The sequence below is a fragment of the Agrilus planipennis genome, unplaced genomic scaffold (assembly GCF_000699045.2).
Source record: "Agrilus planipennis isolate EAB-ADULT unplaced genomic scaffold, Apla_2.0 scaffold153, whole genome shotgun sequence".
In the NCBI taxonomy this organism is placed as follows: domain Eukaryota; kingdom Metazoa; phylum Arthropoda; class Insecta; order Coleoptera; family Buprestidae; genus Agrilus; species Agrilus planipennis.
Genome location: NW_020438996.1, coordinates 333,927 through 359,269, shown reverse-complemented (window position 1 = coordinate 359,269; position 25,343 = coordinate 333,927). Strand labels below are relative to the sequence as shown.

General features: G+C 32.2%; 2 protein-coding genes across 5 annotated transcripts in view; one reads left to right on the top strand and one right to left on the bottom strand.

Moving 5' to 3' along the window:
- Positions 1–12,917, bottom strand: part of LOC108738062 (sporulation-specific protein 15-like) — a 49,684-nt gene extending 36,767 nt beyond the window's left edge. The window contains exon 1 of the mRNA XM_025975779.1: positions 12,852–12,917. The gene's annotated coding sequence lies outside the window, so the exon portion shown is untranslated. The remainder of the gene's footprint in view (positions 1–12,851) is intronic.
- On the top strand, positions 1,024–24,978 carry LOC108738061 (embryonic polarity protein dorsal). Of its 4 annotated transcripts, XR_001937939.2 has the most exons (11): positions 1,034–1,467; positions 1,641–1,760; positions 12,901–12,963; positions 18,311–18,644; positions 18,730–18,908; positions 18,970–19,202; positions 19,843–20,083; positions 21,870–21,962; positions 22,879–22,938; positions 23,219–23,382; positions 24,097–24,174. XR_001937939.2 is itself a non-coding variant. In XM_018471287.1 (10 exons), the coding sequence occupies exons 2-10, from the start codon at positions 1,736–1,738 to the stop codon at positions 24,654–24,656; spliced, it is 1,788 nt and encodes a 595-aa protein (XP_018326789.1). In that variant the 5' UTR covers positions 1,036–1,467; positions 1,641–1,735; the 3' UTR covers positions 24,657–24,978. The 4 variants fall into 4 exon arrangements, 3 of the variants coding, with proteins under 3 accessions (XP_018326787.1, XP_018326788.1, XP_018326789.1); XM_018471287.1 differs by lacking the exon at positions 23,219–23,382 and having other exon boundaries at positions 1,036–1,467; positions 24,097–24,978; XM_018471285.1 differs by lacking the exons at positions 22,879–22,938; positions 23,219–23,382; positions 24,097–24,174 and having other exon boundaries at positions 1,024–1,467; positions 19,843–21,962.
- Positions 24,979–25,343: the final 365 nt, after the last annotated feature.

The following is a 25,343-nucleotide window of genomic DNA, read 5'->3' as shown; positions in this document are numbered from 1 at the left end:
CTTTTATCTATGGGCTATTAGTCTATTGAGTTGACGACAACGGTAATGAATGGGTACCGATGTAAAGAAAGAACGACATTACCTTATTACCTCGCGAAACTAGTAATAATTGCAGGTGGCCTAACTTTAAAATATTACCTTGCTCACCACAACCTACGAAAACCTTTATTATAGGTGGTACATTTAACATTTATCTGTTGTCTTTATACTAAGTACAGAACATGACTACTTGTTTATAATTATTGCAAATGAGTTTTTCTCAGCAGGATTCTATTAAGCAGTAAGTATGCTAATACATAGCACAGGATACGAAACGACATCTCATTAGGCGCAATTTATCTTCAGAGTTTGAAACGACATCGAAATTGGTCAAAAAAATGAAAAGGTAATTTTTAATTAAGTCACGAAACGAGAAGGTACCGACGAAAAGAAAATGTACACGTTGTCTGTTCTCATGAAAACCGACTAAGTAAGTCGAAGCAATTGGTAGGTATTTAAAAATTGCATTCTTTTTTCTAAAAAAAATATTTTTTTCAAAAATTATTCTCTTGAACCTTTATATGTGACACACTAGTTTGACCAGGACCATTCTAGCTTTCAAAACAATTTAAAAACATCTCTTGAATCAAAAGTAGAAAAACTGATTTGTTCGAGATAGAAATACTTATACCATTTTCAGAAGTAGTAAGAATGTAGGTACGGTAATTTAGAGACACACTGTCTACAAAAAAGAAAATATGAGTAAATAAATCATATCAATAAGTACGTTGCGTGCTGGCGATAAAGTTTAGTTACTTTATAGGAGGGTACATTAGAAAGTGGACACGATGAGCGAAAAGCATTTATTGTATTAGACCAGTCCAGTTTAGCTTGTTATTTGTATATGGGTACCTATTTACTTTTCGTATTGCCTACGGCAAATTATTTATGTATTTGTTTTCTTAATAGATAACTAATTCGATTTGAAACGAGCGCCTTGTTACGACTGAATGACGTCGGTCAAGTGTAGGAAAGCACACCAATAGCGCTACGTTTTTCCGTGCGCGTTCCACGAAAAGATGAGCGAACCTTGTGTCTTAAAATACCTCGCGTTCTGAGTCTACCGTTTAGTTTGAAACAAGTTTATTCGCTTGTTTATTGGGCCAGCCGCGATTGCTTGGTGTAGTCCAAGTCTAGTGTATTTGTGTATATATGTGGGAAAGTAGCACGGGAAGTCTCAATACTTAACGCTACTTACACAATCAATTTCAACGGTTATTTCTTACGAATAAGGGTGTTGCTGTTTCAATTAAAAAGTTCGCCACCGTTAGTTTTCGAGATTAATTAAAACGTAATAAACTTGTGTCTCCATCTCCTATTGTTAAGTGATTTGTGATCTGGAAGTTGTAATCAGTGTGTGTGTACAGTGAATATGACCTTGGTAGTTTTGAATAATTACTTCGACTAGCCAACATAATGCAACAGAAGGTATGGTCGTCGGTCGGTACTAAATAAACCTACATATATTATATTTATCAGGCACTTTATCTGTCAAATCATTTTTATCAGTTTCATGATTCAATCGAACTTTTATATTATACAAATTCTTCGAAGATGAGTGTACAGTTTATTTTTCCCTTCATAAAAAATTAAATATACAGGTTGTTCGTTCTCTGTCGTTTTTTGATTGTGTTGGTTACAATATCGGTCATCTGAAGCAACTACTTCTAAGGCTACGGCTGTCCACATTTTGAAAATGGACGAAAGCAGTAACATAGTAGGTGTGTAAAAACAAAAAGCAATTGTTGGTGCATGTTAAAGTGTTGATTTTTGCATTTTTTTTTTATTGCCCACCGAACGTACATAATATTTTCTTTTCAATCGAATAGTTTGTTAGGGTTTTATGTAGCTACCAGTCGCTTTTATACATAACTTCTACCTAATGCTCATAGCTGTATACCTATGTACATCAACATTTATTAGATGATGTAGCTTTAAATAATATCGACAACGTGCTCACTTTAAAATTTTAAGTGTATGTTTGAAAGATTTAAAACTTTGCATGAAAGTTCTTTCAGCGAACGAGGGAAAAAAACAAAACCGAAAAGAGAATGTCTATTTCGTTTTCATAGAATCTTTAAAGATCGTAGGTGCATACATACCTTCAATTTTCTTGAAATTTTAGGAGGTATGCTGTAGAGTTCAGAATATACATTTTCCTTCCGCAACATAATGAAAGCACTCTTTAACTAAACTTAGCCCAGGTTGGCTTTTGGCAGAAAAAGACAACTCTCTCTGTGTCGTTGTCGTATACCTATTTGTTTTTTATTGTTTCTCTTAGCTATGAGTTCCGTTTGATTGTTTTATTTACCTACATTCTTTTAACCCTCCAAAAGTAGATGAAGGTTCGGTTTTTGCGCCCAACATATAAATATATACCTATGTAGGTCGGTTCAGTTTGATTTTGGCAGTTTTGGATTATAAAGTCAAAATTATAAATCTTTTACTTTATTATTTATTACTAACGCAGTAAATCAACTAACCAGTACACCTACCAAAGATACTCTGTTTATCTTTCTCGGTTCGTCGCAAGTAGCGAACACTGCTGGTGCTTTATAAAATCTGTGCATCTTTCTCTCTATTTAAACAGTTTGTAGAGTTTCTCTCTCTTTTATAATGTAATGCAACAACAAGCACTACTGGTGTGATAGTGACCCTCATCGTTAGATCTCAAGGAGAGTTTTGTTTCTGCGTTGATCTACTCTAGCAGGCAATCGTGTTTTAACTTATCACCTGTATCAAGAGCATTTTAATGACCAACGGTATGAAATCTTAAACGAGGAGTTTATTGAAAATTACCATTCGCTGAAACAAATAGCAAATTCTTGCACATCTTCATAGGTAATACCAAAATCGTTTCGGAATTATTAAACAGTTTGAATATAAACTATAATTGATGTTATATTAATTATTATTATAAACTAGTTTTTTGTTCGATTATGACTCCCATGATTGCTTAAGTTTTCTTTCTTAGAAACTAATGTAAAAAATGCAAGAGGTAAACTACCAAAAGATTATTTTCGTAATTTAATGCTTATTCATGGAATGCAGCTAACTATGGTTCCCATTAAAAAAAATACAAGTTTGTGTCATAACGAAAGAGATTTTTTTTTCCAACAAAAATGTGCCTGAAGAACGTAAAAGTTGTTTTTTCTAATGTTACAACCAAGATATGGACATGTACTCGAAAATTTTCAACTTTGGTTTATAACTCGAAAATAAAAAACGATAGGAAATTTTTAAAAACAAAACAATTTGTTTCAAAAAGAGATAGAGAATTGTTTTGTATCTCTTATAGGTAGTTATCGAATTGTCTATAAAAAAGTCGAAATTTGTCCACCCTGTACGTCTTATCATTTTTGTTATAGATTAGCATATTACAAGCGCAACTAAATCGGTGGCAGACACTCAGAAAGTTTCCTTGTTAGTAGAATTTCAAGACAAGGGCCCCTAAAGCAGAAAATTACCAAAATAAACAAAGATGCATGTAACTAAAGAAATAAGGTGAATTCGAACGTGAATTGGTCAATTATGCCACATCAGCTAAAGTTACCAAAATCTTAACACATTCATCCACTTGACCGGATATGTTCAAACAGTGAGCTGGAAATCTGCGTCCGACGTCGTCTGATATAAGCAGTGAATAAGTTAAAAACTATTTAATATACAACTATTGTGAAACTCCATGGCAATTAAAAAAGAAAAATCAAAATTGAAAGCTTTTATTCGACTCGACAAATTCATTTCGGCCATTTACAAGATTAAATACAAAAGATTACTATAAAGATTAAACTATCTCATAATTTATATAACAGTGGAGGATCACAAGAATTACAAAAAAAATGTATGGGCACCGCTTTTTTAATTAGAGGGACACGCTCTTTGTAATTGGATAAAATATTACTAAGATTGTTTTGAGTCACTTTCATTAATATGCTACAACAAAATTTTCTTTGTAAAATGTGTTTGAACTCAACCAAAATAGTTGATAAATTTGATATTGCCAAAAATAGATTTTTATTAAAAAGTGATTCCGTAACCTGTCTTTAATTTTTTATTTAACATTTTATCAATAATTAAAGGGGAACAGCCATTTGAAATGACAGTATATTTTATTGATTGTAATTTTAATAACCAAACACAGTTACCAACCCATACTCTCCCCTACTATATAAATAGTTTCAAGTAGTTTAATCTTTAGTAATCTTTTGTATTTACTCTTGTAAATGGACGCGTGGGCCGAAACAAAGTTAAGCCGAATGAAAACCAGTGAAACTTCCCCCTTATTGTTCTTTTGAATTGTCATAAGCAATGAATCCCCCATAAGTTCAGCAACAAACGCATTGGATAATCACAGGGAAATATTAATAGAATGAAAAAAAAAAGGTTTTGAATATTATAAAAATCACATATTCAAAACTATATAGTTCAATTTCAAAAATACGCTCAGCTGTTGACTGTCTTCATTTACTGGGCGTCGATGATATATTACCTACAACAGTTCAGTCACAACCGCTCCAATAGTACGAATCATGCGATTTATCAACGACAAAGTTTCAAGTTTTTTTTTATTGCAACTAATCATAGCCCCTAAATAAATCCGTAAGGTAAATAAGATAGACGTGCACAATTTTGACAAAAAAAAAAGGAATTGACCAAACAGCCTTATAATTTACAGTAATAAAAATAAAAAATATTTCATCAACAATTGTCCGTTTTGCTTTTTTAACAATTCAGTGAAAACTTTGACAATATGAATAATGAATAGCAATTCTGTGTTTTCTTGTATTACAAGGCAAAAACAATGGCATTAAATTTTGATAATATGCCTACTCATTTTGAGGAAGAAAAAGAATGTGGAAATTCCCAAGCCAATATTTAGGTATATTTTTTATAGTTCCTATATTTTTTGATTTGATTCATATAGTTGAACCCGCATTATGATTGAATGTTGTGAAATGGTATACGAAAGCATTAAGTAAGCAGTATTTTTGACTTTTTGGCAAAGTATACAAGTGTACTTGGAATGGGCGCAATTTCTTTGAAATCAGTAAATTAGTTATTATTTTTATGATTTTGCCCACAACATACGTTAAACACTTCTACTATCGATAGCAACTCTTTTTAATATTGCGCGGGTGAGTTTTGACTAGTAATATCAACAACTAAATAAAAATTTTTGAAATAAACTACTTTATACCTTAAAATTCCTAAAAGCAAAACTTGGTAATATTAGTAAACAATAACTTTAATGTAAATAAAAAAGTGAAGTACTTCAATTTGATTAATACACGCTAATTTAAAAATAAAATGTCATAATTAATACAGTAGAACCTCGATAAGATAAAGACCAAGAGAAATGTAAAATAGTTTGAGTTATTGAGATTTTTACTTACTAAGGGTTTAAGTTTAAGCTTTAAAATTATGGATTTCCAGTGACTTAGCAAACTCTTAAGCTTTTTCCTTTAGTATAGGTCCACTAACACTAATGTTTTTATTTCTACATTGTCTAAAGCATGTAAACAAGCATTTTTCTGAATTAGGAAATGCAGCAATTCTTCGTCTTTTACATAGAAGACTTTCTCCCGCTTCAAACCACTTTTCACTGCTCACTGAGATGCGACGCCCAAATTATCCGTTTAAGTTATAGAGGGTTTTTATTTTAAGTAATAGAGGTTATTACGTTATCGAGGTTAAGTTATCAAGGTTCTACTGTATTTGTGAATTGATAAAAATATACAAAAATATTCATATTTTTTACAGCTTGTGTGTTACATAGCTGTCTTGACAGTTTTTTAGCTGTTTCTACTTAACCTTCCAAGGTTCTAAAAAAATAATGTGGCGTTTTCTTCACTGCCCAATACTGCTGCAAGGAGCAGTAGTAGGTACTTCATCATTCTCTAACCAGGATTTTCCACTTTAACAAAAGAAATTACTTTCAGTAAACAAAAATAATCTGCCGATAATTACAAGATCGCTGTGGCACATATATGTATGTGTGTTTTCTGTCGTAGTCGTGATCGTTATCACTACCGCGGTCACAGTTGCGCTTAATCTGGAATGCAACTAGGTGTATGTTAATATTCAACCGTGAGACCCTATTTTTCTTTAATGAAAATACAGAAACGCTTTTGAAAAAATTAAGTTGAAAAGTTAATCTTTCAAATTATCAAAGTGCCGGTTATTTTACCGTGAATATTTATTACCACCAACCGTGGAAGATGAGTCCTGAGCAGTGCACCTGATGAACATTCCTTTTTTTTTTTTAAATAGGATCGTTTAAATTTTAACTTCGGTAGAGATCTTTTCTTACTATAAACTACTGATGAAGTTTCCACCGGACCACCTTAAGTTGTACTTAACTGCATACTTTGAATTTGCTTGGAATTTTGTATTCATACATATAATATACAGGATTCTTCATGTTGAGTGGTAAACTAAGGGTGTAAGAGATCTGAAAATTTGGTAATAGGGGCCACTGAGGATGATCTTTTCCACTAAAATAATTTCAACTGCGTCGACCGTTTCCGGTTGTACCGGAGGTTAATGCCAACTTTTATTATTTTAAATGGAATGGTATATTTTTTTTCGAAGAATTCGTATGAAACACAATTTTAACATTCATAAATTCAAATGAACAGTTTTCTCAGATACCTTAACTTATAAAAAGAACTGCTACCGCAACCCAAAGTATAAAAAATTACAACTTCTACAAAAAATTATTTGCCGGTTTTGGAATTTTTTACCAGTTATAATAATGTCTTATGATTAATGTTAAACCAAAATTGAGCTTCATAATTTATACCGGGCGTTCAGAAAGAAAATCCACAGTATAAAAACTTCAACTTCGTTTTTTCAAAAGGCACCCACCATATTTTATTTTGTCATTCGGTTCCTCTTTTTATCCTTTTTCGACCCAAATAGAATTTTATCTAAAACAGATAATTTCACTAACTTTGGTAACAAACGTGGACGTGAAGAATTTGATGGAATTTGGTTCTTTCCAAGCTTTCGTATACCACTTTTAAAAGTGTTTATCACATTGGTGTTGTTCTGTTTTTGTTTTTTTTATCAATTAAAAGAATATTGTGGAAGCATAAGGTACATGCCCATTTCAAATATCCTTTCATAGGATTCTCCATATACACAGAATAAGGTAGTTAAATCTGAATTGAAGTATTCATAATAAGCTTCGTTTTCTATCATTTTTGTAGCATAAAGAACGAAAGAAAAGGTTCAGATTTTTAACTTTTGCAGTAGTTGTAACTTGTCCACGGCACACTTCTGTTTTATGCCCAAGTCAGTAAAATCATCCATTTTAGATAAAAATTGAAATATATATTCAAAATTTTTCAAATAAAACAATATAAAACATCCACATATGTATATCGAAAAACGAATCAAATCAGAAAATAAAATACTGTAAATGCCATTAAAAAAAACGAAGTTATTCATGTTTAAACTTTGGACTTTTTCTGAACACCCAGTATGAAAATATGAAGCTCTATAGTTGTTTGAAATTACTCATAAGACACGATTATAACTGGTAAAAAAATCAACATTCTAAATAATTTTTTGTTGAAATTATGATTTTTTCATAATTTGTGTTGCAGTAGTGATTTTTTTTCTATAAATTAAATTGTCTCGGAAATTATTCATGGTAAGCACACAAATTAGTTAACGAAGTTACCTTAAAATTTTATGTTCAGTACGAATTCGTCATAAAAAATATACAAATTCATTTAAAATAACAAAGTTGGCATCAAATTCCGGTTTAACCGGAAGGGGCGGGCAATCGAAATTACTTTAGTTCAAAATAACGAGAACAATTTTTGACAAATTTTCAAATCTCCCAAAACATCTAATGTACCACTCGGTTTGAAGAATCCTGTAAATATAGGGTGTTTCTGAAACAAGTAGCAAGCTTACAGAAGGTGATAGGGAACTATAAAACAAGAAAATTAAGTAAATGTTTGCTGGTCCGAAAGTCCACCGTTTTCGAGAAAAACGTATGTGAAAATATAGACAAAAGTCAGTCCGGCCCTCATAGGATCACGTAAGGGGCTTCAACAATTCAATGCCGCAGTAAATCAGCGGGTAATTTGAAATTGTGCCAGTTAAGTACAGGAGGTGTTTTGGTGGCACTTGCGTACAGCTCTACTACCGGTCTAGACGGAGAACTCTTTACAAAAATAAAGACTGATCGAATATAGTTTTATTTATTGTCATAGATGGTGGCCACTTTGCATAAGTCATTGCTGCTGCAGTTATGATTGTAAAAGGAATAATCGGCAAGTCTTATCCATAAATAAGAATGATCGATTATGATTCTGCAAATTGATATATTGTTTATAACTTATGAAATTTTTAAAATCATTTTCAGAAATGTAGGTTGTAACCTAACCTCTCCCAAAAGCGATAAAGTAGTGGACAAAGGGTCGAGATTGACATCACTGTAATATAGTTCTGTAACTTTGCATACATCAAGAATACTAATTCATAAATAGTTTAATTGCTTATATAGTAGTAATATAGCAACGTTAATTTTTTATTTTTCTTTCGTGTTCTTAATACAATGTTGAGGTGTATGTTAAATAATGCTGCACGTTTAATATATTTTTATCAAAATGGGTGCTTATTTTATTAAGCTCCTGTTAGACGGCTTTTGGATTAGCAATCCACGCTCCATGTGACGGGTTCGGCGCGACCTGGAGCGTGCAGGCGCGTCCTAGAGCGTCCTTTGGCTTGTTTTCACAGCGGCAGCGGGCGCGGAGATTGCCAATTAAGAATCATTCATCATCATTCAATCAAATATAATAGATAAGATTTTCAAATATATTGAACATTATTTAAACTTTCTATATGCACATGAGTTTATGGTGCCTTTTGTATGTACGGTCATGCAAAATGCAAAATTATTGGACCTTATGTAAATATGTACAAATCAAATTTGATAATTACATATTACATTACATATTATATTATATTACATTATGCATATAGAAAGTTTAAATAATGTTCAATATATTTGAAAATCTTATCTATTATATTTGATTGAATGATGATGAATGATTCTTAATTGGCAATCTCCGCGCCCGCTGCCGCTGTGAAAACAAGCCAAAGGACGCTCTAGGACGCGCCTGCACGCTCCAGGTCGCGCCGAACCCGTCACATGGAGCGTGGATTGCTAATNGGTGGTTAGCTGTTTCTGAAGACTAATTAAATAATTATTAAAAAGTATTGAAATATTTAAAAGTTTTTTTTTATTTTAACATATTAAGGAATGTTTACCACAGAAGAATCTATTTCTTTTGTTAGCCATTGTATTTGTTAATAATCGAAACATTTCACATTAAAGTCTAAATGGCAATACTTAGCGGTGGTGTTAAAATTGTTACCGCTTTTGGTTTTTTCAAAATGCCTGACAAATACTTGAAGTGAATTTGTTTACATTTACTGATGATGCTAGAGAAAGAATGCGCCTGGACGTTCCTTCACGCTCCAGACCGCTTACACGGTTTGTGTACTGGCAATCTCCGCGGCCGCTGCCGACGTGGAAACAAGGCAAAGGACGTACTAGGACGCGCCTGCACGCTGCAGGCCGCGGCGTTTAACAGGGGCTTAATATATCCTTTAGCCGTTCCACAACCAGTAGCATACGTTTACAATCTCCCTTGTTATAGTTGCTTATTTGTTATTGCAACTCTCTGTACTAATACCTTTTTTGTCAATTCACGCCCAGGAACTAACTTGGTATTGCAATTTCTTCAACTTTTTGAAAAAAAGTATAGGCGTGCAAAGAAGTTTTTTAGCAAAATCAAGTAAAAAACGAGAATTATTCAGAATTTTATTATATTATATTATATTATGCATATTAATTTTGTGTAATTAAAAACTGAAATAAAATACAATGGAAATGTGAGATTATTTTTCATTACTATATAAAATCATTTTCAAGCACTTAAAAGTAAAGTAGTTTTTGGGTGTCGTGATGATTTGTAATTTCTTCGATTATCTATATTCAAAACGAATCATCTCTCCTAGAAGAAAACTCGTGTAGATTTAACAAACTTTAATTACAAAAAATTGTTTATAGGAGGGTGAGCCAGCATTGGTGACGTAATATTTATTAGAATGGGGCGTTGAAAGTGTGACAAATTTTGAGTGACGTATTTTAGGAACAGTCCCTAGTAACACTATACCTTTAAAGCTACCATAATTTCACGCGGACATACCTACGATGTAATATGTTCCTCTTCTTTCCCTTAAAATGTTTAACGAAAATAATCAGAGCTGATTAGGGCCGTAAAAGCTGCAATATATACTGAAGGTATTAAGAAATATTACAAGAGAGCTAAATTATTATGATCTTACAGGGTTTTTTAAGTCACAATATGTACCATACACCACGACGGTTTGCAACCCGTGTATTCTGACTTAAAATACTCAATAAGATCATATTCATTTGGCACTTTGTAATATTCTTTAACACTTACTATATATTGTAGTTTTGAAAAAATCTTAAACCAGAGGCGAAACGTTGGCGTTTTATTCTAATAAATCTTTTTATGCCCCTAATTAGCTTGATTACATTCATATCTATGACGTTTCAGTGTAATCACAATCGAACAATTACACATTTATCGATATCTCATAATAATCGTTCAAGTTAAGGCATTAAATTACAAAATAACGAGCATCTCTTAAATTTATATTAATTGTACAAGTGTCTTCTAAATAAAAGCGAAGTTGTATGTATCCAATGTACAATATTATGTTTAGTTTGAAGACACCTGTACCCTAAATATAGAGAAAATTTTGGCATAGGGCCAACTATAGAGGAAGAACAAAATTCCTTATTCGTAAGAGTATAAGATATATATTTTAATTGTCGTTTCTATAGTATTTTCTGAGACATCGTACTATTATGGTAGTTAAATATACGGTACTAAAAATCTTTTAATATAAATTGATATACCTATAATACATGTTGTTTCGTTTGTTTATCTTATATTGTCTTCAGAATTTAACACCTGTTTTTCATACTTTTTGAATAGTTTTTATATATTTTACTGTCAATTATTCTGATTTGTAGGTTTTCTTGAAATATTTAGTATGTTGTACAGTTCACAGCAGTGAACAAGAACATGTACAGGGTGGGCCAGAAATAGGGTTCCCACTCAAAATTTTAGAAAATCTGATGATCATTCGAATAAGTCTGAAGACATTCATTTAATAAGTATATGAATGTACAAAAAGAGCTTCCTCATTTTTGAATAATTAAAAAATAATCAACTAGTAGATTAAATCATTAATTTATTTAAATATTTTAAATAATACAAACTCAATTAATTAATTAGTATAGTAACTATATTTTATCTGACATTCAATAAGAACATTGCCAATAAAGGAACAATAAAATTTTGTTTTTCATAAAAATTGAAAAAAGTATGTAAAAATGCATATATAACATCCGATATTTCCCTCAAAACCCAATAACCTCTGTAAAGTGAATTTTGACCAATTAGTAAATGTCGATTTCAACATGTATTCATGTGGTAGTTTCAAAAAAAGACACCCGATATAGATAATGTTATTATGTAATAAAAGGAAAACAGACGTTTTTGGCGTAAGTCTGCAACGAGTATCTACCAATGTCTACACACAATGCTCCTTATAAAAGTTTAATTCATCCCCACCCTGCCCTACCCCATCCCTCCCTACTCTACCCTACCCTACCTTACCTTACCTTACCTTACCTTACCTTACCTTACCTTACCTTACCTTACCTTACCTTACCTTACCTTACCTTACCTTACCTTACCTTACCTTACCCTACCCTACCTCATACCATAACACTACCCCATCCCACCCCACCCTTCCATATCCTATCTTACCCAAATTTAAGTTATCCTAATCTAAACTAACATAAACTAGGTATGTTAGACCGTAAGTACATCGTCGAAGGCATCATTAAGAAAGAGTAATACGTTCATGTTTTTAGACAACAATGTTACCAGACCATTAAAATTTGAAAACATCCAAAAATTTATTTGATACTTATAATTTGCGCGCATAAGCATGTATTGTATTTAAAGAGCATGTAACTGTATGTATGTTGGTATACAAATACATACACAATACGTATTAAGGAATTTTGCTTTTATTTAAATTACCTTCATTGTATGTATTATAGGTAGGTAAATAAAAAAATCTTGATTGCTTAATAGCTGTACTAAAATAGTAATGGATCGTTCTTATTGTTTTGTATCTACATTTCAATAGCAAAATTACACACGTTGTATTTTCTGTTTATATAACTGTGTACGTATGTGTAGTTCATAGTTTCGTTCTATCTAATATCTTTCTTAAATCCTTTTTGATTGTCAACTGCCCTGCACCAAGTGAGCGATGATTAAAAGGAAAGGCATATTTTCGTCATTATTCTAGCACAGTAACTCTTAAAACGCAAAATTATCTATAGTTTTGAATTTGTAGTGTTCATTTCATAATTTGCGTTTTTCATTTCAACTACTTACATTCATTCCGCATCATATTAATTTTGAAATTAGCTGTGTATTATTAAATATGGATAGTGGACTTAATAAACCTTTTATGTTTATTGGTTAGCGAATAATTACTATATTTTAATCGAGAAAGATACTTTTATCGAAATAAAAAGCAATGGAATAGTCGATATTTGGCACCTAACTGATGCATTTACATCACAACTATTAAAAAATCCCTTAAAAAAGTAATTAAGTCCACTTTTCAACGACATTCATAACAACAAAATAACTTTTCTTACTTACTAAAAGTCAATGAATCATCTGCAGATTGACATTTGTTTCTTATTATCAGATCCTCCTCAGTTTTCCACTACATGCGGTGCACTAGAGGACGATATCAACATAAGTGATGTCAGTAAGTAGTTAAAAAATCTAATAATAAATTAATTTATGTACTATATTTAGTTGCCTGTTTATAACATTTTATCTTCAGGCTGTGTCGACAGAAATGAAATTGATGAAATACGGCCGGGCCGCAACAGGGGGGGTCCGCCCGGGCACCCACTCGATTTGGGTTGAGCACCCGGTTCAAAAGTTCACGCTCGTCGAAGTGACCTTTTTTGTTCTTTTTTAGTCATTTATAGTATTATGAACCGAACTCAACTCAGCCAAACTCAATTTTTCCATTTTTCCAATACAATACATTGATAACCTTTTTTTTATTTTTAACTCATTTTTGAGCACCCAGTCAAATTGTAACGTTGTTGCGCCCCTGAAATAAGGCACTAAGGTTAAATCGGCTTGTAATACATAATACATAGTTCAAAATAGGAAAAAGTGATTCAAATAAAAGTTATGCAAACTTAAGTGTACGTAATGACGTAAAAATATTTTCAAATATGGCGGACCCCAATTTTGTTAATTTAAATGGAAGGTCCTGTACATTATTACATTTTTGAATTCCCCACAAAATCAAATGTCAGTTTATTAATATTATATTGGATCCATGTCGCAACGTTATATAGTTATTTCACATTTTTTATAAAATGAGACGCTTGTAAGGGTTTGTATCATTTTGAATACTTTCAAAACGGAAGCATATTACAAAATACTGTCTAAGTAGTATGTGACATTCTTTTTTTTTTTTTTTCAGAAAGAAACGCGAAAAACGCATCTCTTTAAATGCTTTCGGTCCGAAAATATTCTAAATTGTGCAAAACACTGTAAACGTCAAATTTTCTAAAATGTTCAAAAAATGCGTCTTCTTTAGCAGCAATGTTACGCAATGTAAATTGCTGTTATAATAATCCCCATCGTGAATATTTAAGTATTTATTCTCATTTCTTTTGTAACAAAATCTGTGAACTTCGCAATCAAAAATCAAATATCCTAAGCATAAAGAATGTTTTTTCATTTTTACTCATCTTATTTCCCAATTTTTTTAAAAAGAACATATACATATAAAAGTTTATAAGGATGCAGTTTGTGTTTATGTAAAATGCGTCCTTTTTCGGCACTCCAATAAGAAAAAATAAACACAGAGCAGTAGGTAGCGAAACAGCATGCCTATTTTACAGCAAGGAAGCTGGAGCAACAATATTTTCAGACGAGATAGCTATATCGAGCCACCAAAATTGATTTTTAAATCTTCATTACCAAAAGGTTTCGATTAAATGTGCGCGTCTTCCTCGCAAACTTTTTTTCTCTCTTCCGTATTGTTTCCTATAGAAAGTTTATATTTAGTTAAATAACTAGGTAAATTTGGAAAAATGCAAGGTATAGAATCTAATTTCAGTTTTGGTCTTGTGGGAATTTCTGTGAAATTACTGTTATTTTGAAGATGCTTATTTATCAGTTTTAACAAAAGCTCTATCTTTAAAAACATACAACTAAATGCTTTGTAAGTACAATGTTTTTTCGCGGAATTGCTTTTAATAGTTTTTGCTTTAAAATTTCATCATTAGGGAAACAAAAAGTGATAACTATGTTCCTCCTGCTTTCAATGTACTATTATAATTGGATTTACATCCAGGAACACGAGTACGCGGTATTTTTATATATACAAGAAATGCAATTTTTATAAGACTTACTGCTACTCAAAACTACTAGAAAATGATAGTCACTAGATACGAAGAACTACACTAACACTAAGCAAATGTCTTTTTCATTTAAAGTTTAAATTAGCACAAGCTAACAATATAAACAGTTTTTAATAGAAAAAAACATCAGATTTTCACACAACACACGTAAACATGAATAAGCTCGTGGAAGTCCCGACGTACATGCATCTCTCGTCCTCGTGACTCCTGGTATACCCGCTCACTATGTTGCCAGATTGCCTACTTCATGGCTTGTTAGATAGAGGTGGCTGTAGTATTAACTATATGTCCCATAATGATGTGCAAGCATTTTCAAAAATCGAGTAGATACTGATACTCTACATCCCAAGTATCAGATATTTTGTAGTCATTATTTAGTAATCATCAAATACATCCGATTACTAATACTTTATACAATAAATCCGCAATCGTAAACATAAGTAATTAAAAACTCGATCGTTTCTCGGATTCTTAGTTTTTTAACCGCTTTTTACCAAGCCTTTGACCGATTTACTTGTTCTCTGTTAATTCTCTGTTAAGAATAGGACAAAATTCCTAGAAATTCGCGAAAAAATAATGCCAGATGCAGCCTTTGTTCGACCCCAAGTTGCCAAACATTTTTTTTGGTAAGCAAAAAACTGTAAAAACACCAATTTAGTCCGAGCGCACCTTTTTTATATGGGATTCGAGTAACGAATACTTGACGTCCAAGGATTCGGTTACTTTGGAACTGCGTAAGTATCAGGTATTAAAGTATCGAGTAGATACTATTCGTCTACCACTACTGACTTAAGTATTGTTGTTCCAGCTTTTTTACTGTAAAATGCTTTTTCGCTACCTACTGCTCTGTGCTACTTTAAAAAAAATTAATATCTCGAAAACGATAAATTTTAGAAGTATGAAAGCCTTATGAAAGTCTATCTAAAATCATAAGTAGAATTCAAAACGAGCATACCCAATAACGCTATTGTACAAATTTTCCGTGAGACACTCTGTATGTATACGTCATGTATTTTTCATTTATTTGGAAGCCATTTGAAACTGGTTTAATAATAAAGAAAGCTGCTCTCCTGTTTATAATTGTTTTCAAATTGCTACATCAGCAATGGATAGAGCTGATTTGACTTTTCAAAGTTTTAACTAATCAAATAGATAGCCCTGACATTAGTTTATAAGTGATTTTCGACTGCCTATAAACGCCTAGAGGCCTAGACTTTTAGTAGAGTGTTAAGAACCAATAATAGAGGCTTCTAATTACCACCATTATACTCTTAATAGAAGTTGAAACTGCCCAATTATATCCAATGATAATGTCAATTCGTTTGATTATTATAATAAATATTTTTACAGCGTTCTTCAAACTGAGTGGTGTATTAGACGTTTTAAGGAAACTAAACATGTAAGAGATTTGAAAATTTGACAGTAGGGTTTATCGAGAATAATAACTAAAATAATTTCAACTGATAACCGCTTCCAGTTATACCGGAAGTTGATGCCAACTTTGTCATTTTAAATAGAACAGCATATTTTTTACGAATTCGTATGAAACACAAAAAGTGTTAAAAATTAGTGAAATATCCACTTTAGATAAAAGTCCAAATTTATTCAAAAATCAAATAAATCAATATAAAACATCCACGCGAATGGAAAGAGGATAAAAAAAGGAATGTAATGATAGTATAATATTGTAAAATATATAAATAAAATACTGGTATGCAAGTAAAGAAAAAGTAGGGAAAAAGTGAATATAAATATAGGACACGAAAAATTAGAAGAAGTGGCTGATTTTTGGTATGTAGGAAGTCTGATAAGTCAGGACGGAATTAGTAGTAGGGACATAAAGCAGAGGATAGCGCAGGTCGAATCGTCTTCAATAAAAAATGCTCGCGAACGGTTAATTTGGAAATTCCAAAAAGGTTGTTAAAGGTGTATGTTTGGAACTCGGTACTGCACGGGTGCGAAACATAACGGTAGGTGCGGTGGAAAAGAAAAGGTTAGAAGCGTTTAAAATGAGGTTAATGATGAGGATACCGTGGATAGAGAAAGTTAAAAATTAAGTGGTATTTGAACGGAGGACTCCATGGAAGTCAATAAGAAATAGGTGAGATAGGTTGGCAGGACACCATCTCAGGCATGAAGGTCTAGCCAGAGACATATTAGAAGCTGAAACAGGAGTTAAGAGGAATAGAGGTAGACCTAGATTAGATTACTGTTCGCAAATAGTTAAAGTTTTGGAGTGTTCTAATTTTAAGGATTAAGGATTAACTCAGGATAGGAAAGAGTGCAGGTGCGTGTCCAACCAGTCTTATACTGACGACCTTATGATTGATGATGATGAACCAGTACTAAAAATAAAAACTTTCTTAAAGTATTTGTATACCTACATATTGTGTCAGCGTTTTGGCTCCTTAATTTTGGGCTTTCATGACTAAAATGAAATTATATCGCAAGCGTACACATTTAAGCATAGACTGTGATAAAATTTACTTTCAGAGCCAGTACATTTCTATTGTAATTATATTTGTACATTTTATATGCTATATGCAATCTAATTCAATTAATAAATATACATACACTAACATGTTGAATGTAAACTTGAGGGCTAAAGATTTAAAGCTAATTTAATTTATTTTTGTTTTGAAGCGGACCAAGAACGCTGTCGTAAATTCAGAAAAAGACTTCATAGCAATAAATTGTCATGATATTCCCTTTACTGCTTTACTGAATAGGTATCTACTTTTAAATATTCATGTTACAGTGAGCGATTTAAGTTTCTTTAGAACCAAACATAAATTTAGTCAGTTGGTGATAGAGTAACAAAATAAAACTCGGTAAAAATATCTTTTCAGGCAACATTCATGTTCTTTTCTAAAAATACATTAATGAAGTAAGCGATGTATTTGAACCTCCCAAAAAATAAGAAAGAAATAAATTTTACTGACAACAATTAAAAAATTGAGGAAGACTGGATGAAATATTACTAATTGTAAGAGTAGGTAATTTCGTTCATTTTCACTTTAATTGTTAAGATTTTTATTTAGAAGGAATTAGGTTGCATTAAATACAAATGTAATCGTTCAACTATCAATTTTTAATTGTACAGCCATATTTATAGCAATGCCATATCAAATATTTTAATATTTGTGAATTTTAACGGAAATTTAACATTAGAGACAAATGAAGAAATAAAACTAGCGCGCATCAACTTGAGATATGATGTAAACATTCTGAAAATAAACATAAGTGTGTTAGGAATGTAACCATTCGAGGTAACTATTCGTTATAAATTTTGAAATTTACCTACTTATTAGAAGTTATTTCGTTAATAGTAATCATTCGTAATAATAGCATTGGTAATTGTCACTAAAATAGTTTATAACATTATTATTAATCAAATCACACAGTGACTGCGCAAACTAAAGTAAAGAGAGTAAAATGGTTATATTTTAATATGATTTGCGCATGCAAATTTTTCAAAAATCAGTTGTGTGCTACAAGAACGCATGCGCTTAATTTTTAAAAAATGCGCATGCGCGAATCCTGATACAAAAATGCAAACTAACACAACTGAACATGTTCGTTTACTTTTATATTTATTGCTTAGATGAACAAACTAATAAATTCTATGAACTTATGTAATTTATCTATTAATAATACTATTAGTTGAAGTTATCCAAGAGGATCCGGACTTCAAGCAGTCCAATTCGAAATCATCAGCTATGTATAACGGAGGACCGGATACCGAGAACGCTCCTTTGCAATTGGAGCAGCCTATAACAGCAGCTCAGGCCCGACGACATTGTTATGTTAAAATTATTGAACAGCCAGCACCTAAGGCACTTCGTTTTCGTTATGAATGCGAAGGAAGATGTGCCGGATCAATTCCTGGAGTTTCAAGTACTCCAGAGAACAAAACGTATCCTGCTATTCAGGTGATAGGTTATAAAGGAAGAGCTGTCGTGGTGGTCTCGTGCGTCACGAAGGACCCTCCCTACAGGTAAGGAAATTTTCTCTATTTTATCTGTACATGTACTTCTTTTTAGAAAAAATCCAAATTAACTGTTTCATAAACTCTATTTCAGGCCTCACCCTCACAATCTAGTAGGAAGGGATGGTTGTAGGAAAGGCGTGTGTACCCTGGAAATTTCACCGGAAACAATGTCTGTAACTTTTCCAAACTTAGGGATTCAGTGTGTCAAAAAAAAAGACATCGAAAGTGCTCTGAGACAGAGAGAAGAAATTAGAGTTGATCCATTTAGAAGTATGTTTAATTTTTTCATTTGTTTAATTGTCCATTACTAAAAATTTTGCATCTTCTTCAGCTGGGTTTTCGCACAGAAACCAACCAACGTCCATTGATCTAAATGCTGTAAGGTTGTGTTTTCAAGTGTTTTTGGAAGGTGAAAGGGGAAGATTCACGATACCTTTAACACCGGTAGTTAGCGAATCCATTTACGATAAAAAGGCAATGTCCGACCTTGTAATCGTCAAATTATCAGACTGCGTAACGACCGTCGATGGCGGGAAAAAAGATATAATTCTTCTTTGTGAAAAAGTATGTAAATAAAATACAATTATGTTAAGCAGGGGCATAGTTAACGTATGTCTAGGCCTTAAGCATTCATGGACCATTTCGTAATGCAATGTGCAATGCTTACATACTGCTGTGATTGCAATACGAAATATTATAGTTTGATATCAGCTTACGATCACGACCCAGGTACAATATTTATTTTTTGTATACTTACTTTATGTCAGTGCATTGTCGTCTTACTTTTGTTACTGTGCATTAGGCATGTTTACCATCATATTGCACCGTACAAGTTAAAGCACTATTTTCATCTTTGTATAAAAAATGTTGTACCATTCATTATTAAGTGCACAATGAAATGCATTTAAGTTTACGGAATAATTTTTTCTTTACTGGGGCCCTAAAAATATTTTGCATCAACTATTTAGCTGTGTCATAGATGTTAAGAATAATAAACATTATATTTATCTAATAGTTGAAAGATGAGGGTACTACTTGTCAAAATTTTTTAATCAATAATAAATAAAGAACAAAAATATTTCTGAAATATTGTGAGTATGTTTACACTACAATTATTGATTTACCATATAATAACTGCCTCTTCAGACAAACTTATTAAAACTTTTTTTTCTTTATTTATTACCGCTACATTTGTCGTTTTTAGGTGGCAAAAGAAGATATTCAAGTTCGTTTTTACGAAGAAAAGGAAAATCAAGTGGTGTGGGAGGGTTTCGCTGATTTCCAGCCCTCTCAGGTTCACAAACAGACTGCAATTTGGTTTAGACCTCCGCGGTATAGGACTTTAGAAATTACGGAACCTGTCAAGGTTTACATTCAGTTGAGAAGACCTTCAGACGGATCCACTAGTGAACCTCTTCCTTTTCAATTCTTACCCTTAGATTCAGGTAGGCCAGCATTTTGGTCTTTTCGTCGAAATTTAACCAAAAAGGAAAACTATAATTTCTTCAGCACAATACTAGCCAACGATACTAAAATGCTGAACAAAAGACAACTTGGCAGCATTCCCCCCATTCATTCGGAAAGTATTAGTCATAAGTGCAATGTTAAATTATCTGAAAATATCGTTTCATCTTCTTCTAATAATTCTTTACCTATGGACACATCTGATCAAAGCAATAGTATTTGTAAACCTATTTCATCTGCTAAAATTATCCCAGACATGCCTGAAATTCAAGAAGAAAAATCGTTTAATGAGTTAATCGATCAAGTCGCGGAGCTTGATGAAATCTACTCACAAACCCGAATCCGAAAGCTGAGCGGAGAGAACAATTTGAATGACGAAACCTTCGATGATACCAAAACATACACTAGTTTACAAATGGCTTTTGCGAATCCTATAAAAATGAAATTCTGTCCAGTCCATGAAGACTCTGCAGCAGTAACACCATTGTCCCCAATTAGCGAAGTTTCAAATTTAAAACGCGAAAATGAAACAGAAAAACTGCCCCCTTTACCACCAAAACGATCAAAAAAAGTTACTGATATCTGTGAACCGTACGTTCCGAAGGATGGTTCGATGCAGAATATCCAACTGAGCGAAAAGCAAGCCCAACTTGTTTCAAAAGGTTCCAATCAAAGCCTGTTTGTTAAATCGGCATCTAGGTCTTCTTTAAATCTTCATCGACCTCGTTCTCAAGGTGACTTATCTCCACCTTCTAAAAAACTACCCCCTAAGCCAACCGGTACGTTGCCAAACCCAAAGAAAAGCGGATTTCTGTCTAAACTATTTTCAAGAAAAAAAGACAAAGATTCAAATAGATCTTCGCGTGAACAAAGCGCTGCCCCGTCCGAAAATAATTTATTAACTGGCTCCAAATTACCTGTGGCAGAGTCGAACTTAAAGAATGCAAGTTCGGGAAATCTCTCAATTTGTTCCAATCGCTCAAACGCAGACAGTATACATATTCCTTTAAAAGATCTCGAAATGGGGAGTAAAACTGGTCAGAGCAAAACAGTTCTCACTACAGATTTGAATGCTAATGATGACGTTCTGTTTAATAACATGGACTTGACAGAAGCAGAACATTACGCACTTTATACTGCAATTGCACCTCATGCCACTCAAAGCGAGTTTGATGAAATGTCATGTTATTATGCTGCTGTTGAAGGCGGTAAAATATTTTCTGATAATTTTGTACGTCCAAAAACATGACGCTTACAAAATTTAACGATCAAAACTTCAATCAAGGAAGCTAGCGATAAGTTTTTGTATTATGTCATAGGGATCCCCTAGGGAGAATGTTGTTACATTTGGAGCAATGTATGTAAAATACTCATTAAAATCATAAGCCGACATAGTAAACTTAACCTAACAGACAACTACCATGTACAGGGCAAAATTTTCTATTAATTATGCGTAGGTCGCAACGATAATATAATCAATCAGATGTAGTTGTCACGTCCTCAATCGCCTTTATTGTCGTTGCGAGAAACACCATTGTGCGTGTCATGCTTGCTTGTACCAAAATGTACTTTCAAGTACCAACGCGCATAAGGCAGACAACACGCATGTTTTACATCGATATTTCATTTCTCATGGAGGATCCCTATTCTGTTGTATTATTGCTAAGTAGCCATTCATGGCAACTGTTTTTTTTTTTGATACTTAATCCTGTGAACAAATTAAATTAAAAAAATATACTTATGTTGTAATACATATTACTGTTTTAGAGCCCGGCATGTTAAAGCGTAAACGACAGAAACACGAAAATGACGCGAAAAATCAATTATTAGTGTTTCAGTTACAGGAGCAGGAAACCAATAGTAAGTTCAATTTTTATAAAACTTATTGGTGCTGGGAAATTCACTCATATTCATTTCCATGGAAAATGTCTATATTTCGCTTAATCTGCTGGTTACTATACTTTATTTACGTCTAAATAAAAAATGCGCCAAACATTATTCCCCCTTAATTCGTACTTTAAAGAAATTAGAGCCAAGAACGTAGGAAGGCTTCAAATAAAATATGCACAATTTTCGGGAATTTAACATGTGATGGTAATTTTCTTTAAGAATCAGTTATGTAAGTAAATACTCTTGTTGTGCAATATCACAATGGTATGCATGTGCCTTAAAAAGGGAAATTTTATTATAAAAAAATTTTTACATTTATTAAAANAAATAATCCGAGTTATACTATTAATATTTACATATTTCTAGTTCATTACCAAAGTTTAATGTGTGTTGTATTGAAAGGAAAGTTATAAGTATACATACGTGATTTATCTGTTCTATTTTAGAGTTCTATATAAATATTATGAAATTTGTATTTTGGCTTTTTTAAATATATGTTGTCTATAAAATTTTGTAGTTGTATCTTACATTCATAAGATTTAAACAAAGTTGGCAGACTCCAAGAAGGATATAAAAAAGGTACTTATAATTAAGGTAATTTAGATGTTTTAGTTTTTAATTTGTAAATAACATTTGTGTGATTTTTCCAATCCTTCTTATTTTGCTTTTAAGAGCCTTAATTTTTTGTATTGCAAAAACTGTTTCAGCTGCTCTCGAGCATATATATTTCCGAATTAAACAAAAACACCATTTTAATAATGCTCATATATTTGCTTTTAATTGCACCGTTATCTTTGCTTTCTATTGTAACATGGGTATTTTTAATGAATGTGAAGCTATTTAACATTTTATACATTAATGGTCAAAATTACTGTTTCTGTTTCAGAAGCGCATTTCAACCAACTTCTCAACATTCCCGTAAATGCGGTAAAAGTTGAACCCAGAGGTAAGATAAGTTATTTTACAATCGATTAACAAGTATGGACTGATAAGATTATGTAATTTTTACCATATTTATTTCTTTATTGACGACCCAGTGATGTTGATAATTTATTTATTGTATTATTGGTCCAAAATTCTAAATTGATTCAAGAGTGTTGTACAATAATAAACAAAGCAATGTTTATTTTGATTGTGATCCATTATGTATTGAATAATAGACCAAATTAAAATTTTATTTTCTTTTATTATTTTTTTGGCATTCCCTTCGTTGTGAAATCTACAAGCTTATCGTACTACGACGATGATAAACCAACTACCTTTTCACAAATACTAAGAAAATATAAAAGATAATAGAAAATACCATAAAATTGAAAAAATATATAATGCAAGAAGTACATATGTTATGCTTTGCAGTGTGTGGTGTTGGATCATTACTTATAGGGAAAGGGTATGTAGATAATAGGGAGTTTTAGAAACTTATTTTGGTACGCAATTTTTGTTATCGTTATTGGGAGCATGAGTAGTAGCAAAAATACCATCATTTAATTAACAGGACAGAGTCCGTTATTTACAGACGAATGTTTCGTTATCGTTATGGTTAAATTTTGAAATGCGATATTGTGAAACTAATCTAAAAGTCACAAGGGTTTATGTACAGTTTTTAACAATTGAGAGAAAATTTAGTTAGAATGCAGACTGCTTACCTACTATAATTTACCTATTATGGCTTAACAATAAAATTTATATTTTCTTAATAGATATACATAACCATACTCAAACATATTTCAAAATAAATACGTTATGATCACCATGACATACATGGCAACGTGCAAAATAGCTAAAATTTTGATAAATCGTACAATATATGCGATCAGTAAGCTAGGTGCTCATAATTGTCACGCCACAATCATATATTCTTTATTTTTGGGGGATTTAAAACTGTTATAAGAAATCCGTTGTTATTTTGTTTCATTTTCTATACGTCGCATGCTCACAATAACTATAAAGTTAACAGCAGTGTTAAAAATTTTTGTGCTCTAAAACTCAAATATAATGGAAAATGAAGTTAACAGAAATCGAAACTGTGAAATGTAATAATAAAATACCTAACTAATCAGAGATTTTTCTTGAGTTCATTATACTACAGCTCCTGTATTTCTAGATACTAGCCCAGCTCCATATGGTGGTCAAGTTTACGGGAATCCAATGTATATTCCGAATGCATCTTCACCACCCCAACAACAATACCGCCTCCCGGTGGAACCTCTCGGCCCGACCCCTCCACCTGCGGATATGCTTTCTTATCACCCAAACGCACCCGTGACTCTCTGTCTCGACATGGTCCAACAACAGTCGTTGTCACCAATGGACAGTTGGAACATACCTTCATGTTCAAATGTCCAACAACAGCCATCTAACAATTTAGGTGCATCCAATTCTATGAATTTCGATCAACAACCCTCTAATAGTGGTTTAAGTAATCTCCTCGATTTGGATAGTCAACAAACGGAATTGAGGCAATTAGAACTGAATTCGTCGGATCTTAAATTCTTTGATACGAACACATTGTCCGAAAATCTTTCAAACAATCTCTCTCTATCGGATGTCTTGCCACCGGATAACAATCAGAACATGACCGACAGCCTCACGAGACTGACTAACAACACCATCGATAGTATATGTCAATTGAATGAACTATGCAAACCGACACCCCCTCAGTAGATTTACAAAATAATCTACTTTATTGGTTTCACTGATCTCTCTTTATGTTTCTTTAATACTTGTCCGGGGTTATTACAAAATTTGAGATTGTAAGTCTCTAGATATTGAAAGATACTGTGATTCTAATACTTAACAAGTTATTGCTTATTTTTTAGTGTCTTAAAAATTTTGTTGTAACCACCAAAATGCACGTTTTTATACACAAATAATAAGAAATATTATATATATTTATAGTTTTTTATCGATGATAACAAAATGATAGTTGTTTTATTAGTATGTTTCGAATGTATATAGTATTTAATAAAAAATACTGATGTTTAAACGTGTTCTTTATATGTAAAACAATATTTAAAAAAATATTTTTTATTACACAAAGAACAAATGAACACATTTACTACTGAGATACTTTACATAAGTCATTTACTTTACATAATTCAATACAGTGTAAAAATGGTTAGCGTTGTATCCGTAAAAAAAACATTGTCAGTATTTTGCAGTCGATCACTGACCGGTAGGTTAAGTGTCATATGTCGTCATATTGATGTAATACTTGCTATCCGATGATTCTCTCCTCCTTAAGACGAAGGTGCCTCGCCGAAGTTTCTAGGTAAGCTGGATAGCACATGAAAAATAATTTGATTGTTCTCCTAATATGTAGATAGAGTATATATATTATTTGCACAGGAA